Source organism: Leopardus geoffroyi, chromosome X (assembly GCF_018350155.1).
Source record: "Leopardus geoffroyi isolate Oge1 chromosome X, O.geoffroyi_Oge1_pat1.0, whole genome shotgun sequence".
Taxonomy (NCBI): Eukaryota; Metazoa; Chordata; class Mammalia; order Carnivora; family Felidae; genus Leopardus; species Leopardus geoffroyi.
The window spans coordinates 46,444,810-46,461,879 of NC_059343.1; the positions used below are offsets into that span (position 1 = coordinate 46,444,810).

Below are 17,070 nucleotides of genomic sequence, written 5' to 3' on the forward strand. Positions count from 1 at the left end.
GAGTATATACCATCCCTAACACTTAAAATCATTTCTGGTTGGAACAGTATCAAATTGCCATAAACAACAGACTCACAGTCTAACTAATGACTTTAGGAAGACTCCATTCTCTGTCAGCTATACCGAATTTAGTAGTGGTAATAGCGCTTCTTATAACACATGTCAGGACGTCTGGTTCAGGAAGAAGCAAACCACAAGGCATACTCAGCATCTTCCCTCTTTTCAAAGAAGTTTACAGCACCGAGTGAGCACGTACCTGCACCATTGTAGTGAACTGGACAGTGTATCTTCTTCGGCCTGCAGTGAAACGCACACTCGTCTCTCCAGATTTCCAGGCAGAATCAATAGTGCTGTTGTTGCTTGCACTGTAACTACACCAACGCCCAGAGCGGTCATCAAACCAGCGCCAGTTGTTGTTGTTGGACTGTAGATACTAAATACAAAAACAAAAAATTTCTTTGTATTTCCTACAAGTTTGGTTGTTAGAAGAAACAGTAACTGTTCACTACTAAAGCTAACCAGGAAAAAGAAAGAATACTGTGAACATTTAGTAGAATTTTGAGAACCAAGAGAAGTTTTTTGTATACATTAATTCTCACATTCCTGATCCCTTCCATAAGCATAAAGACCTCTACACCCTTGTCCTGCAATCCTCTGCTTTTCTTTTGTTTCCAACTGTTTTCCACAAATGGGAAACATTAGTTCAAATGTGCAGGAACCAAATTTCTGTTTCTGAGAAGGCACTGAGATAATGTGGCCTATATAATTTTTGTATAAAAAGCACTTGGCTTTTGTAGGAATTGCTGCACACTCAGTCCTTCATATAGAAGCCACTCTCTCCTCTGGAGATAGCACACTCCTTTAACATTTTCTTCCAGGTAAGTTCTAGGGTCCTTCACCCAGAAGCTCCATAAAAAAATAATTCTAACTCGCCATTCAGAAGAAAAATATAGCTACTGAGATCCCTCAAGAGATTTAGGTCTTGATCAGGCAGCTTTCCATTCATTCTTTACTACTCTACCATATTCTCTTCTGGTCTATTCTTACCTCAAGAGGCTAAGCAGTTTTGTCAACTATGTATTATATACCTTAGTCATTTGGGCTCTCCTTTTTGAAGAGATGGCTGTCTTCTCATAGAAATCTATCAGGAGCAACACGGGGGTGATCCACCTAAAAAAGAAAGAAATGATTTACTTTGGGCAAGCCAGAAAACCTGTACAATATGGGAAAACTTATCGTGATTTTATTAGGCACCTCATCTATTTTCAAACCACAAAAGGTACACAAGATTTGCCCCATACATGCTCTAGAAAAGTGCTTGATTTAGGGCCTGAGCTATAGGGCCCAAGTCTGAGAGGAACAGAAATGAAACCAGGTGAGATACAAGATCACTCACTTCGGGGTCTGGACCTCTTTTTGCTCCTTGGCGGCCTGTAGGCAGGGTTGAACCACTTCCAAGAGTTTGATTAGGACATTAAGGATGCCACTAGATTCAACGACCCAGGCACAAGGTAGCTTCAACTCCTAATTGGCCAAAGAAAAATAAATAAATACAACTTCTATTCACCATTAAGGATTGGCACAGTATAGGAAAACACAAAGCTGAATACTAAGAGAACTGCTGAATTAAACTTCCACCTCTACCACTTACTAGCTGTGTGATCTGAGTTACTTAAATTCTCTGGGCCTTCAGTGTTTAGACCCTCATGGGTCATAGGAAGTAATAATTTCTACTTTGAATGTTAATTGTGGGGATTAAATGAAGTGTGTGTGTGTGTGTGTGTGTGTATACTCGTTCACTCTAATGCCCAACGCATTGCCTGGCACATTAGTATGTACTTATACAGAAGCTGTTATTAGGATCATTAATATCATTATCATTAAGGATTACCATCTAGGAAATATAACCTTAATTATGTTGAAGTTGAAAAGCTTCTGATTTACAGAGAACCTTTATATTCTTTCCAGGAAGATGGAATAATTAAACATAGCAACAGTTAGTTAGTAGTTCCCCTACAGGTGCTACACTATAAAGTAGTTCCTTTATAGGGGCTGCACTGGAAGTAATTTAAATGTCCAATAGGCAATTACTTAAACTAGGGGACATCCAAAAGATGGAATGTATACATGACATGGAAAATATTCATAATACTGAGAGAACAAAATACAAAATTTTCTTTTTTAAAATGGTCTGATCCTAATTATTTTAAATGCATAAAAAAGGACTAGAAAAAAATTAAAGACTGTTACTTGTGATTTTTAAAAAAGGGGGGGAGATTCATGAGTGATTTACGTCTGTATTATAATGTTATTGGGGACCCTGCATTCAGTACTTTGCAATCCTTCCCAAAAGTTATTTATTCACAAGTGCTATAGTAAGAATTACCACTTCCATCAAAAAAGGAAAACCCCAAGACTGTAAACACACAATTTGACACATACACGGGACTTAATCTCCTGAGTTCTTGTAAAGGGTTTACTCCGTTAAGTTCAGGTTTTACTGTTAAGCCTGACCTACAAATGAAGAGTCACTTGTTCAAGGTCAGTTGCCTCCTAATTCCTATGTAGGATGAAACAAGAACATGTCCTGGCCATTCTCTTGCTTAAAATAATCTGTTGATTGACCAAGTATGAAGGAAGAATCAGATTCTATCTGATGCCCATCATCCAATTTCCACATCTGACCCCACCTTTTGTCTACCAGTTAGGTTTCCTCAGAGAGGCCAAATTATCCCACAACTGCACTGGGATAGTCATTCTAAAAACCTTATAACTACCACCCCCCAAATCCTCTAAGACATGATTCAATTAATTAACACTTGTTCTGAGAAGCTCTTCCCTCATTAGCCAGAAGTGATACATTTGCCCTCCTCCTGAACTCAGAGAAAATTCTTTATACTATTCATGTGGCACAGAACACTGCATACTGTACTTAATTATATGTCTTATAGCCTATCGGACACTGTGGGCTCATGAAATGAAGAGATCATGTCTTACAATTCTACCTTCTTGAAGGTCTCAAATGGTAGGTGTTTTATAGTTCTTTAATGATGAATTACAGGAACCAAAAGATCTAAATCTTACCTCAAAAAGCAGTGTTAAAAGCAAGATTCTAGTAGCTAAATTGGAGGCTTGGGGCAGGGTGGCCATCTGACTGATCCACTCTGACACAGTTTTTGTGTCACTCGTTGTCAGGGGAAGAGCAGCTTTGATCAACACATCAGCAGCTTCCCACACCTAGAAAAGCAGAGAAGTGCCAAGTCAGGTAACTGTAGATAGGGTATGATAAGGTTTGTCAAAACATCCTTAACCTTATAAAACACTCCCTCCACTCCCAACACATTTGCTGAAGAAGGATGAGTGAATAATAAAACGTTAACTAAAGGGATTTAGTGTATCAAAAGATGCATGCTACGAAAGGAATGCCTCTAAAAAGAGGAGTTTCTTAGGCTAGATTACAAGAAGCCTCAATTTTAACTTAAAGGAAATGAATATTTAAAAAATTTCTGGGTGCCTGGGTGGCTCACTAAGTTAAGTGTCCAACTTTGGCTCAAGTCATGATCTCATGGTCCCTGAGTTAGAGCCCTGCGTCAGGCTCTGTGTGAATATCTCAGAGCCTGGAGCCTGTTTCAGATTCTTTGTCTCCCTCTCTCTCTCTGCCCCTTCCCCGCTCGCACTCTGTCTCTCTCAAAAATAAACATTAAAAAAAAAATCTAGGGGTGCCTGGGTGACTCAGTTGGTTAAGCATCTGACTTCAGCTCAGGTCCTGATCTCATGGTTCACTGAGTTCGAGTCCCGTGTTGGGCTTTGCATTGACAGCATGGAGTCTGCAGCCTGGAGCCTGCTTTGGATTCTGTGTCTCCCTCCCTCTCTGTCCTTCCCCACTCAGGCATAGTCTCTTTCTCAAAAATAAACAAAAAAAATTAAAAACATTTTTAATTTCTAGTGCATGTAAGTCAACCCCAAAGGTTCTCCAACTTACATTTCCATCAACAATCTTTTACTACAATTGCCCCAGAATTACCATTAAAAACAAAAATAAACCAGAATGTTAGAAATGTTGGTCTTTAGTCTGCATGTTCAATTTCTTACAAATTTGACATAATTGCTGTTTTCTAGGTTTTAGTTTTCTTAAAACCATTTCTATAAGCTCTTAATATAAAAGATAACTAAACCTAGATCCTATCTTGGGAAAAAAGGTTTACCCAGTTCTCCTTTTACTTTTGTGCTATCTCCATACACTAAAATTATTATGTTTACATATATCACTTAAAAAAACTTTTTTTTAAGGTTTATTCATTTTTCAGAGACAGACAGAGACAGAACATGAGGCGGGGAGGGACAGAGAAAGAGGGAGACACAGAATCTGAAGCAGGCTACAGGCTCTGAGCTGTCAGCACAGAGCCCGACACGGGGCTTGAACTCACACACCATGAGATCATGACCTGAGCTGAAATCAGATGCCTAACTGACTGAACCACCCAGGCGCCCCACATAAATCACTTTTTGATTTCTTCCTCTGCTCTCTTAAAAAAAAAAAAAGGTAAATAGGACTAAAATATTAACTATCTTTTTGTGTGGGGATTCAGGGTTATTTCTTATTCTTTTCATGTAACTAGTACATGTTAATTTCATAATAAAGAAAAACACTTTAAAAGAAGACAAATATCAGGTCACAACTATTAATTAGGATGGGGACTTGTCAAAGTGGTTGCATAGGAGAGGGAAAATAAAACATTTATTCACAGTTAGTCCAAGGGGACTAACTTGGCTCAAGAGTGAGACACATTTGGGACGTTTTGGATGAATTTCAGAGGAGATGCCTAGAAAAAGAAAGCTTTGTTTTTTCCTTGAAAAGGTATTTTTTTTGCTAAGTAATTTATTCACTTTTTGCAGGGAACACTCAAGAAAGAGCAAGATTACCAGATCTAAAGAATTCAAAGAGAATATATCCGTATCAGGCAAAATGCAAAAACAAAACAAAACCCTCCAAGCCCCAAGCCAACAGTTTTATTTAAAAAAATAATAATAAATCAGATTTTGATGGATGGCAGAAAAACCACTTCACACACTCCTTTCTTCTGGCTCCTGGAGAGCTCACCTGATTGACTACTTGCTTCAGAATCATGTCTCGATAGTCAGCTCCATTACGTTTGATTGCGGTCATGATCAGATCACACACCCGGTATACTGTGTCCGGCAGCTCATCAAGAAGGTGAAAGCAGCCTGGCAACATGGTATCTGTGAAAGTGTGGAGCTCATCTTGTTCCAATGGATCAGCATCCTGGAACTTCTCTAGACATTTAGCTTCTTCCTCCTCCTGCTTTTCCCGAGCTTTCCGTTCCTCCTCCTCCTTCCGACAAGCAACTTCCTGGAGGCGGGGAAGGAAGAATGATAGCATATGGGAGAGGCGAAGACAGAGAATACTCTAAAAATGTACTGGCCCTACCATACTGAATACCTACTACCTTTCTCCTCAAGCAGGAGATATGTTCTTAGGCGTGGCAATTATTCATGAGGGCAGCCACAAAGGCTAAGGCAAGACAGGAAAAGCAGAGAAAGACACTTCTAACTCCCAAAGCATTGCAAATTTATTTGCAGCATCCTGTATCACACCCTCCCAAGAAAATCACCTGGAGAAATGGTCCTGCATTCTCTGCCAGTCTAAGTAAACTGAAGCAATTGTTATTTAAGAACAGACAAGCCAAGATTGGCCTAATTACCAGGTATATTTTGGGTCTCTTATTTGACAGTAAAGGTTAACATTTCATCTGCCTCACTTAGCTTCAGGTCAGTACAATGTAGATCAGTGATGGCAAGGTTGGGATGAATGAATACTCTCATGACTTTTCTTTAGACATTAATTCCACCAATTACATTGCAGTAGTAGCAGAATGTTCATAAAAACAATAAAGATTAATGTTGTCAGACCCTTTTGGATGTCCTATGTCCTAGTTACCTCAGGTGATTCTGCTCTTTGATCCATTGGGATATCTTGTCCTAGAGACATGGCAATTGCTCTCATCATCTGGTCCTCTTCCGACATACTCAGATCCTACAGAGAAGCAACAGAAAATCCAGCAACAAAACACATAACAACTCACAAGAAATCAGACATCCTGTGCTCAAGCTTTAGAGAAAAAGAGAAGGTGCCCTGAATGCTGCTCTCTAAATTCAAATCCTAGGCTTACCTGGTTGCTACAAAAACAAAGAGGGGAAATCACAATGAAATTAAGCATAGGAAGGGGACTTCAATGTGACTACCTAGTCTGCATTTCAGAAAAGCATTTCTTCTATTGCTTCCTGATTGTGGATACTAAGAGTTCTTCTGCAAAAAAAGTCCAGTAATTTGCATGGCTGGGAGATAGGAAGCTTCTGCTTATTACATTCTAGAACAGTGTTATCACAAAACAAAAATACTGGCATGCAGAAGTCTGAAAATGACAAGTAGTTTATAGAAGGGAAGACCAATGATGGAAACACAACAGAAGAAAAGCATAGCAGCAGCCAAACCAATGCCCTAGAAAATTACAACTGCTAAGCCAACTTACTCGAACAACTCCTCCCATGATTGGGGGAGGGTGGGTTAGAAGGTACTCTGTGGCCTGCTCCATGGTGCTGGTGTTCAAGAGGGCCTCCATGGCATGTTCCCTTGTGAAGCCCATGTCCATGAGCTACAAAAAGAATGCAGGATCTCAGAACCACAATAAAAGAGAAATTCAAATACATTTTTAAAAGGTAGAGACCCTTCCAAGATGAAAACAAGGTTTTCTAACTTCATATGAACTGAGAATAGTAATAAGCTAAGGCAGTTAAGTAAATAAACAATCCTTTCCATTTGGTGCTTCCACAGCATTCAAACATCAGAGCTACACATTGGGGCAGGGAGCCAAGGTGATTCTCAATTCTATCCTCTAAGAAAACGGGGCTAGATGTTTATCACCATGAACAGGATCATTCTGATTCACAGATTGAGATTCATATACAGAAGCAAAAATGGATCCCCACTCTTCTGGAAAACAAACTGGCAACAGAACAAGAGCCTGAGAAACTGACCCAGACATTTTATTACTAGGAAATAATCATGAGATGTACAGAAAGGTATGTACAAAAAGAAACTATACACCACTGATTTACAACATCAAATAAGAGGATTAACATCCAGTAATAAAAGAATGACAGGAAGCTAAAAAATCACCCATTTTCTTAATGACAGCAGTACAATTCTACATACTGTATGATGTTAATTAGACATAAAATCAAGTGATGAAAACCCATCTTTTCTGTTGACATTATGAATGCCTTTAAAAATATTTTGCTATATTTCCAAATTTTCTTAAAGTGAGCATTTAATAGTTATATATGTGTATTTAAAAGACATATTTGTATTTAAAAAGGCCTCTAGACATAAAGAGAGCACACATACACACATAAATTCCCAGAGGAATATGCTAAATGCTCTGTGATACTGAATTGTCAGGATTGTAGAGCCTCCTCAGTCTGCTTCTAGCCTCCAATTTTCAAAATGTGGTTTATATATTTACTTAAAGACAACAAACAAAAGTTTTGTAGATAAGGTTTCAGAGAGCTCTGTTGGAGAATAAATTTGGGTCACGATACCCCTACCCTTTCCCTCTACAGATTAATGAGAAAGTAGCTGAGAACAGTTTGTGTCCAAAGAACATGGCAGCCACAGCCTATTGAGAATACTGTAAATAAGTTTTAATACTTAACAACATGCTTGGGAGGACACAAATCTTTTACCTGTTAGGAGCATGAAAATTACACTCCAGCTTTCTCAGGAGAAAAAAGAAATGCTAAGAGGGAACAAATGTAAACGTATCTCCTAGCTAAGAGGACCAGGCACTCAGTGGCATGTAAACTTAGAAAACCCACAAGCAGTATACTCTATCAGGTGCAAAGCCTAGGCCCTGGAGTGGGAGGCTAGGACCCTACCTGTTGCAGTTGCTGCTGGTTGACTTGAGGTTCCCGGCGAGAGCCACCTTCTTCTTGCCCTGTGTCCTCTTCTCCTCGAGACCCCTCCTTCTCTTTGCTTAGTCTCTCTCGAATCACAGGTTCTCCTCGGAGAATGTGGCATAGGATGGCCAGCATGGACTCAGCCATTCGCCCACCATATACCTTCAGGGGTTTCCGGTTCCAAAGGTTCTTGATGCAAGTAAAGGCTGCCTAGAAATCATTTGAAAAGCTGCGTAATCATTCTATCTCAATTCAAAGCTACTGGAGGAGTAAGTCAAGGACTTACGGTAAAGTCTTTCCACAAAAGGTCAGTGCCAACAACAAAATCCTTGGTTAGTACTGAGGGGGCATGAAGAAGCACACAGAAGGAGCATTGAACCCAATCTAAAGAACCAATCTCAAGTTTACGGTTCAAATATTACACCACAGCATATTCTCCAATGGTCTCTATCCCCCTCTTCTGTAAGGCAGCCCTTATCTGGGAGTAGGATCCAATGGTTCTCCAACAATCAAGTTATTTCATTAAGGACCAAAAAGAAGGAGAGCTACCTAATCAGCATGAGAAATTTGTCTTGGTTTCAGAATGCTCAATACTCACTTTCTGAGTTACCACAAGGAAGCGGAGGGCACTGAATTGTGGAAAGTTCTGGACGCCTCCAGGCAATTTGGCAGGCAGTGAATGTGGAGATTCAAGCACCGTGGTGGGATTCACCATCTTCTCCACTAGCATTAGCCAGGCATCTAGGAATTCTCCTGTGCCATCAGGTAAATCTGAATGTTCTAATCCCTCAGCAACAGGAACTTTGCCTCCCATGGACAGAGCCCAGTTGAAAGTTCTAAATTCAAAAAAGAAAAAGTATATACAGAGAATATTAGTATTGTAAATGGCGGGGGGGGGGGGGCATTCAGAAGGTTCCCAGTATCTACACTGGCACTACACGTCCCTCCTCTTAGAGCTACAGCTGCTAATCTATCCAATATTTATTAGCTTTATCTTTTTGGGGAGAAGGGTTTACTCCAGATTTATTGGGGTATTACTGACATATAACATATGTAAGTTCAAGGTATACAATGTGATGATTTGATACACATACAGACTGCAAAATGATTACCACTTTTAGCTTTACTTTTCAAAGCCAAACTGAACAAACAAAAAAACAAAAGTGGTTACCAGAAGGGAAGGGAGTAGGGGAATGGGTAAGATAGGTGAAGGGGATTAAGAAGTACAAACTTAGTTATAAAACACAAGCACTTCACAGAAATGAAAACTGCGGCATAGGGAATGAAGCTAATAACATTATAATAACTTTGTATGGTGACAGATGGTAACTACACTTATTGGGATGAAAACTGCATAATGCACAAAACCGTCAAATCATAATGTTGTACACCTGAAACAAACAGAAAACTGTATGTCAACTATACTTCGATAAAAAAGTGAAATTCAGCTTAGAATCTTCAGACTAAGAGAAGGAGAAAAATTATCAGAGAAACAATAGAAAAAGACAAGTCTATTAGAAAAATATGTACCAAGCACTAAAAACCAAATGAGAAAAAGCAGAGACCCTTATGAACACCTCTAAGACAGGGTGAATCCCAACCTCCAAGAAGACAGACAAATATGTCTAGTTCCCAGAATGTAAAAGGGTGTAACTAATGGCTGTCTCTATGTATCTCATGGTCACAGGACAGGTGATGTAGAAAGTTGCGTGCTAAGGCACACAGAAAGACCAAACTCCAAAAAATGCTTCTCTGTGAAACAACTCGATTCTTACTCAAAAAGAGCATTGTGGCCTCCAGAGCAGAGAAATTTCTGCAGCATGAGGTGGTAAGGATATTTCCTCTCATCAAATAGCATTGGAGATGTAAAACCAACGGAACAGATGAAGAATGTCAGCCTGAAAGAGGGGAAAAAAATTTTAGACTTCTCTGAAGCATTCACAGAAGCAGTAGGAAAATTCATGTAGAAGCCTAGAGTAAAATTTAACATTGTACTGAAGTGACTGAGAGACTGACTGGAATTCAGGTGGGTGGCTAGTCTGGTTGTTAAAATTTCTAAAGCAAAAAAGGTGATGATTTTTACACCTAGGAAAAAATACAAGGCTACTGAAATATAGTTTGATTATAAATACTTGAAAAATCTCTATATTCTAGACTAAGAAAAACCAAGACAGTACATTAAACTGCATGTAGGCTACGCATCTATAGTTAACAGGGGACCTTTCAAGTCCTCTAGTTCAGTGGTTCACTCTCCATTTAAGTAGAAAAGCAATGAATTTGATTCTGTATCTCAAGCAGAATCTCACCTGAAGCGGGGAGTAGGTGTATATGGTGGAGGTTGCCAAGATAAGCCCTTTGTGAGGAGCTTAGTGAGGGCTGAAGCTGTGGATCGAGCAGCAGGTGTCGGTGCTGTGGTGGTGCTGGCAGCATGATGGCTCCTTCTCTGGCGGACAGGAGACCCCACGCAAAGTTTAACAAGGAGTCCAAATAGTTCAGCAAGTGCTCGGCCTAATCTGGAGGAAGCTGGAACCCAAAAGTCAAAATAAGGCATGAGAGTACTCTCAGAATGGTTTCATTATAACTGACATTACTGACGATATATTTTTATGATCGACCACTTCCTCCCACACAAACACCTGGATTTGTTTCTACATCTGACAATCCAAAAAGGAAGTTCCAGAGAATAAATGCCTCTTTTGAAGGCAACAGAGAAGTATGTTGGCACTCATTATATATGTGAAAGACAAGATAAACACATTGTTGAAGTAGGTATTAATGGAAACCGTCTTTGTAGAAAAAGCAACACAGCAATATGAACCAGTTAAGTAAATGAATACATCTACTGGGTTATGGAATCACTTAAAATGCCTACAGAACTTTAAACATAGCAAAACCGTTAACAATTTGGACAAGGAAAGAACATCAGATATACTATATACTGTCTGATCACAACATTAAATATATGATCCCCAAAGGAAAAAAGATTGCTATGAAAAGCTTAACAATTTTATAAATGCCTTTCTTAAGGTGTTAGGTAGATTGTAAGGATTTCAAATTTTCATCCTTGTAGGATGCTTTTTGGTATACGTTGTTGAACCAAAGAGTAGAATCCAAACTCATGTTTGAAAATAGAAAAAGGGAAAGGAAACATGGCCAAACATATTCTATTTGGGTGTTTCTTTGCTTTTCTTAAACCATTTCTCTGTATTTTTGTTCTACAATATTACTCAAAATCATAAATGAAAACACTGCTATAGAATTTCTAAAACAAACATTTCATCATGATCCAGAGTTAAGAAAGGTTAGATCTGAGTCAAAGTAAAATCTCTTGTGTACAACAATGCACTGTGAAAAATAGGCTCTACTAGAGCTGGCAGTACATATCATACCCAAAACTTAGTAAGCTGAGTTAAACAGCCTAAGAAAAAAGGAATATACCTTTCTTCTTCTTAATCCATCCAAATTAGGATTTCCTAATATTAAGCGGTACAGATACTTGCACTGCTTGGCTGGATGCTGGGTATGCCCAGACTCTGAAAAACCAATGCATTCAAACCTAAGACTGCACTTTGTTTCACCTTCAGGTGAACAAACAGCAAAGTGGCTCAAAGGTTGTTAGCAAGGATAAGAAAAGAAGATAAAAGGCCAGTAGCCACAGATAAATAGACATTAAAAGCATGGGCCGGGCCCACAAATAAACCCCAGATTTTTCTAAGGTCAGAGTTGTCCAAAAGGTCTAGCAAAGAAAGTAGAGGTAAACCATGAGCACCTTCTTGGTCAATTTACCTTCAATATAGGGTTTGTGGTGGTAGATTTTCAAATTAAAACGAGTAGAAGTAAACAAATTAGAACAGAATGTAAAATTCAAGGGAGTTAAAAATAATAAACAGAATAACCAAAGTCCATTTTCTGCTTGTTTTGGGGCACAGCTCCAGATTCCCAGGAGTTATGTCTTCACTTTCCTCTACATTAAGGTGTCAGAAAGAGGTAAATATTGAGGAACATACAAAATAGGTTCCTTAAACACTGACATTAAGAGGCAAAAGAAGACAAAGATCCGTGCACATCTTTAATGCAGTCTTGTATCATGTTGTGGTCTCCACAGAGCTGCCAAATTTACATTATTAAAACATGAATCAACCATGTCACTTGCCAGCTATGTTTAAGGGACAGAGAAAGGAAAAGGAGACTGGGTGGAGTAGCCACACAAGTAACAGGAAAACAGGACAGTTTCATAACACAGAAGCCAAGAAAAAGAGTATTTTGAGGTGGTGGGCCAACTATCATCCTGCAAAAAAGTGAGAAAGGAGCTGAAGAGTATCCAATGGACTTAGCAATAGGTTACTAATGAGACATTTCAGTGGAATGGTAGGAGTAGAAGCCATTTGCAATAGTTGATGAATAGGTAGGAAGGAATGAAAGACAAGGAGGGGTAGACATAGCTTTCAAGAAGCGAGTCTCTTATGCCTGTATCCCTAGCACTTAGTACAAAGCCTATCACATAGCAGATATTGTATTAAGTACACCTGAAAATAAGTCACCAAAGTTGAAAAGTTCCTTAAAGGAAACAACGCAGCCATATCAACTGAATTTGAGAACTGGTTAAAGCTCTGAAACCCAGAAAAGGGAGAAGAAAAAAATCACTCACCTGACAATAAAGGCTTGATTTGCTTGATTCTGGCAGCCATAGCAGGTGTGATTTTAGATTTGCCCTTAGAATCTGAAGCAGTAGGTTCATCTGTCTCCATGGGAGCCAATGTATCACCATCAAGCCCAATGCCTTCTAATAAGCCCTGGGTAGAAGCATCCATACTTGCAGCTGTTCCATCCTGTTCCCCATCTGTAGACACAGAGGAAAGCAGTAAGACCATGTTGAGTTGTCACTTACCTGGTTCCTTGTTCTGAAGTCACAAGAAATAGCTACCCATGGTGCTTGTTACACTTTAAGTTTCCATAACTTCCTAAATCTGAAATAGAAAAAGAAAAAACAAAACTGTACTATAACATGCTCCTCTCCTTGAAGCCCTTCTAAGTAGCTAATACTGACATTTTCCAGTGAGAGCATATGAACTGTCTTAAAACAGGGCTACCTTCTAAGACTAGGTACTGCATGACACAGGGGCACCATTCACACAGACTACAATATGAGTGGTGCACCCTCCCCGCCCCAACCAATGCTGTCAAGGTGAATACCCTGTTTGAATTTCATGGCTTGCTAATAAACTCAAATTAAATATCATAAATTACCACTGGAGAAATACATTTTCTAGCATATAAGATTTTTGCATATGAATGTGAGGTGTAATCTTTTTCTTTTTTGGTGGGGATATGTGTGCTCTTAGATCTAATAATCAGCTTTAGACAAACGTTAGTAAAACACATCACCAAGTTTTTTTTTGTAATGTTCTAAGAAACCCTGTGGAAATGGGAGTCATCTTTGTTAAATATGTAAAAGAAATTGTTAGAAAAAAAATATATCCAGATTGTTAGGTGAACCAATTCTTTGACAGAGTCTAATTTTGTTCATATAGCCTTCCTAGTAAATTATTTTATAGTTTCTTTGAGTCAAAATTTGGTGTATTTGACTAAATTCGAGGTTCTAATTTTTGGTTTGGTCCTCTTTCTCCGAATTTATTAATACTTTATTATTTTTTTATTTTAGAGAGTCAGCGAGTAGGGGAGAGGGGCAGAAAGAGAGGGAGATTATCCTAAGCATTTTCAACATGGAGCCCAAAGCGGGGCTCAATCTAACTGTGAGATCATGACCTGAGCCAAAATCAAGAGTTGGATGCTTCACCTACTGAGCCACCCAGGCGTCCCTCTCCAAATTTAAATGGGCCAAAGGTTTGTGTTTGTTTTATTAGTGCTCTCCCCTCCCCCATAATAACTAGCTATCATGTAACTCCTTATTTGGTTAAGTTATGCCTTTATTCCTTAAGCATTTTCCCTACGTTTAGTTAAACTCAGTACAATTTGTAAGCATATCTTATGGGTTTTTATATATGGAACTGTCTTCACTGTTTTCTTAATAGTCCACCAAATTAATTTCTTCCCTGTTGCAGAATATAGGGGAAAAAAGTTTCCAGGGGCACCTGAGTGGCTCAGTCGGTTAAGCGTCCGACTTCAGCTCAGGTCATAATCTCGCAGTCCATGAGTTCGAGTTCCACGAACTCACACTCTGTCTCTATCTCAAAAGTAAATAAACATTAAAAAAATTAAAAAAAAAAACTTTCTGGAAAGTTGCCTTTATTTTTTTTAATTAAAAAATTTTAAGGTTTCTTGATCTTTGAGAGACCGAGCACGAGTGGGGGAGGGGCAGAGAGAGGGAGAGACAGAATCTGAAGCAGGCTCCAGGCTCTGAGCTGTCAGTACGGAGCCCAACACGGGGCTGGAACCCACAAACTGAGAGATCACGACCCAAGCTGAAGCCGGATGCTTAACCAACTGAGCCATCCAGGTGCCCCAAAAGTTGCTTTTATTAATTTTAGGTTTGTTGCATTAGAATCTGAAAATTGTGTATAATTTATGCTTATTGCAATTTAGAACTTTTATTGTGATATAACATAAAAGCTATTCTCTAAAATACCATTGTACAGGGGTGCTTGGTTGGCTGGCTTGGTTGGAAGTGCATGCAACTCTTGATCTCGGGGTTGTGAGTTCAAGCCCCACACTGGATGTAGAGATTACTTAAATAAAAATACCACTGTACAAAGGAGCCTAAAAGATGGCAGAGTAGGATGGCCCTGAAATCATCTACTCCCACGTTTACAACTAGATATCATCCACATCCAAGTCAATAAACTGAAGAGCAATTCGAAGACCAGCAGAACAAACTCCACAACTAAATATAGAGAAGCAGCTGCATCTGAGAGGTTAGGAAGGTCAGAAAGGCCGAGGGAGGCTGCCCACAGAAGGGAGGGAGTAGGGTGCAGAGAGGGTAGGGAAACAGGCACTCGCACCAGGAAACTCACAAGAGGAGATTAATTCCCATAACGTTTGGCTTTAAAAACCAGAGGGGCTGTGGGCACCTAATGTGGCTCAGTCAGCTGAGTGTTCAACTCTTGATTTCAGCTCAGGTCATGATACCAGGCTCATAGGATCGAGCCCTGCATTGGGCTCCTCGCTGAGCAAGAGTCTGCTTAAGATTCTCTTTCCCTCTTCCCCTCTCCCAGCTAGCGCATGCGAGCTGGGAAATATGCACATGAAAATAGACCCATCGAACTCACTGAGTCCACAAAACATAGCATTCATTACTACAAGGAGACCCAGAAGAGAGAGAAAGGGGGGTAGAAAATTTATTTGAAGAAATAATAGCTGGAAACTTCCCTAATCTGGGGAAGGAAACAGATATGCAGATTCATGAGGCACAGAGAACCCCCAACAGAATCAACAAAAGCAGATGAACACAAAGACACTGTGATTAATTTTGCAAAATACAATGATAAAGAAAAAAACTGAAAAGCAGGAAGAAAAAAAGAAATGTGCAAAATATAGTGATAAAGAGAAGAATCAAAAAGCAGCAAGACAAAAAAAGTTGGTAACCTATGAGGGAAAACCCAGAAGGCAAGCAGATTTTTCAGCAGAAACTTGGTAAGCCAGAAGGGCATGGCATAAAATATTCAAAGTGTTGAATGGGAAAAAAATCTGTGGCCAGGAATAGTTTATTCAGCAAGGTTATAATTCAGAACAGAAGTAGAGATAAAGAGTTTCCCAGACAAAAACTAAAGGAGTTCACAAACACTAAAGCAGCCTTGTAAGAAATAGTAAAGAGGATTCTAAGTAGAAAGGAGAGATCAAAAGTGACAATATCGGGGTGCCTGGGTGGCTCAGTCAGTTAAGTGTCTGACTTTGGCTCAGGTCATGATCTTGTGGTTTGTGAGTTCAAGCCCTGCATTAGGCTTTGCAATGAGAGCTCAGAGCCTGGAGCCTGCATCAGATTCTGTGTCTCCCTCTCTCTCTCTCTCTCTGCCCCTCCCCTGCTCGCTCTGTCTCTCTCTCAAAAAACAAACATTAAAAAAATTTTAATTAAAAAAAGTGACAATATCAAGGAACTCACAAAAAAAGATATAAAATGTAACAACAAATACCTAAAACATGGGGAGAGAAGAATGGGTTCAAACTTAAACCACAACCAACTAATATAGACTGCTATATGCAAAAGAAGTTATATACGAACATCATGGTAACCATCTATCAAAAACCACTAAAAATATTCAAAGAATAAAGAGAAAGAAATCCAAATAGATCACTAAAGAAAATAGCAAACCATGAAAGATAAGAAAGGATCAGAAAATTTCAGAAACAACCACAAAACAAATAACAAAATGGCATTACATATCTATCAATAATTACTTTGAATGTAAATGGACTAAACACTGCAATCAAAAGACACACAGTGACAATATGGATAAAAAAGCAAGACCCATCCTGCCTAAAAGAGACTCATGTTAGACCTAAAGACACCTGCAAGTGGAATTCGAGGGGCTGGAGAATCATCTATCATGCAAATGGTTGTCAAAAGAAAGTCAGAATAGCAACACTTATACTGGACAAAATGGGCTTTAAAACAAAGACTGTGAGACAAAGGAGGACACTATATAATAATAAAAGGGACAATCCAACAAAAAACTGTAACAATTGTGAATATGCACTCACAAAGGAGCACCCAAATACACAATACAGTTGATAACAAACATAAAGGAACTAATTGATAGTAATACAATAATAGTAGGGGACTTTAACACACCCACTTACATTAATGGACTGATCATCTAAACAGGGAATCAACAAGGTAACAAGGACTTTGAATGACACACTGGACCACATGGATTTAACAGATATATTCAAAACATTCCATCCTGAAACAAAATAGCAAAATAACACATACACATTCTTTTCAATTATACATGGAACAGTCTACAGAACAGATCACACATTAGTCCAGAAAACTAGCTTCAACAAATTCAAGAAGATTGAAGTCATACCATGCATCTTTTCTGACCACAATGCTATGACAACATAAGTCAACCACAAGAAAAAATCTGAGGGGCGCCTGAGTGGGTCAGTTGGTTTAAGTGTCCAACTCTTGATTTC

The 17,070-nt window shown here is 39.1% G+C and overlaps 1 protein-coding gene across 24 annotated transcripts in view; it reads right to left on the reverse strand.

The window, feature by feature from the left end:
* Positions 1-17,070, reverse strand: part of HUWE1 (HECT, UBA and WWE domain containing E3 ubiquitin protein ligase 1) — a 165,672-nt gene that overhangs the window by 43,172 nt on the left and 105,430 nt on the right. For all 24 annotated transcript variants that reach the window (XM_045472025.1, XM_045472015.1, XM_045472028.1 and 21 more), the window contains 12 exons: positions 12,626-12,817; positions 10,284-10,500; positions 9,753-9,875; positions 8,576-8,813; positions 7,957-8,187; positions 6,552-6,674; positions 5,960-6,055; positions 5,102-5,371; positions 3,085-3,237; positions 1,397-1,524; positions 1,089-1,170; positions 257-433 (listed from right to left, as the gene is read on the reverse strand). In XM_045472025.1, the coding sequence (XP_045327981.1) occupies positions 257-433; positions 1,089-1,170; positions 1,397-1,524; positions 3,085-3,237; positions 5,102-5,371; positions 5,960-6,055; positions 6,552-6,674; positions 7,957-8,187; positions 8,576-8,813; positions 9,753-9,875; positions 10,284-10,500; positions 12,626-12,817 (2,030 nt within the window). The remainder of the gene's footprint in view (positions 1-256; positions 434-1,088; positions 1,171-1,396; positions 1,525-3,084; positions 3,238-5,101; positions 5,372-5,959; positions 6,056-6,551; positions 6,675-7,956; positions 8,188-8,575; positions 8,814-9,752; positions 9,876-10,283; positions 10,501-12,625; positions 12,818-17,070) is intronic.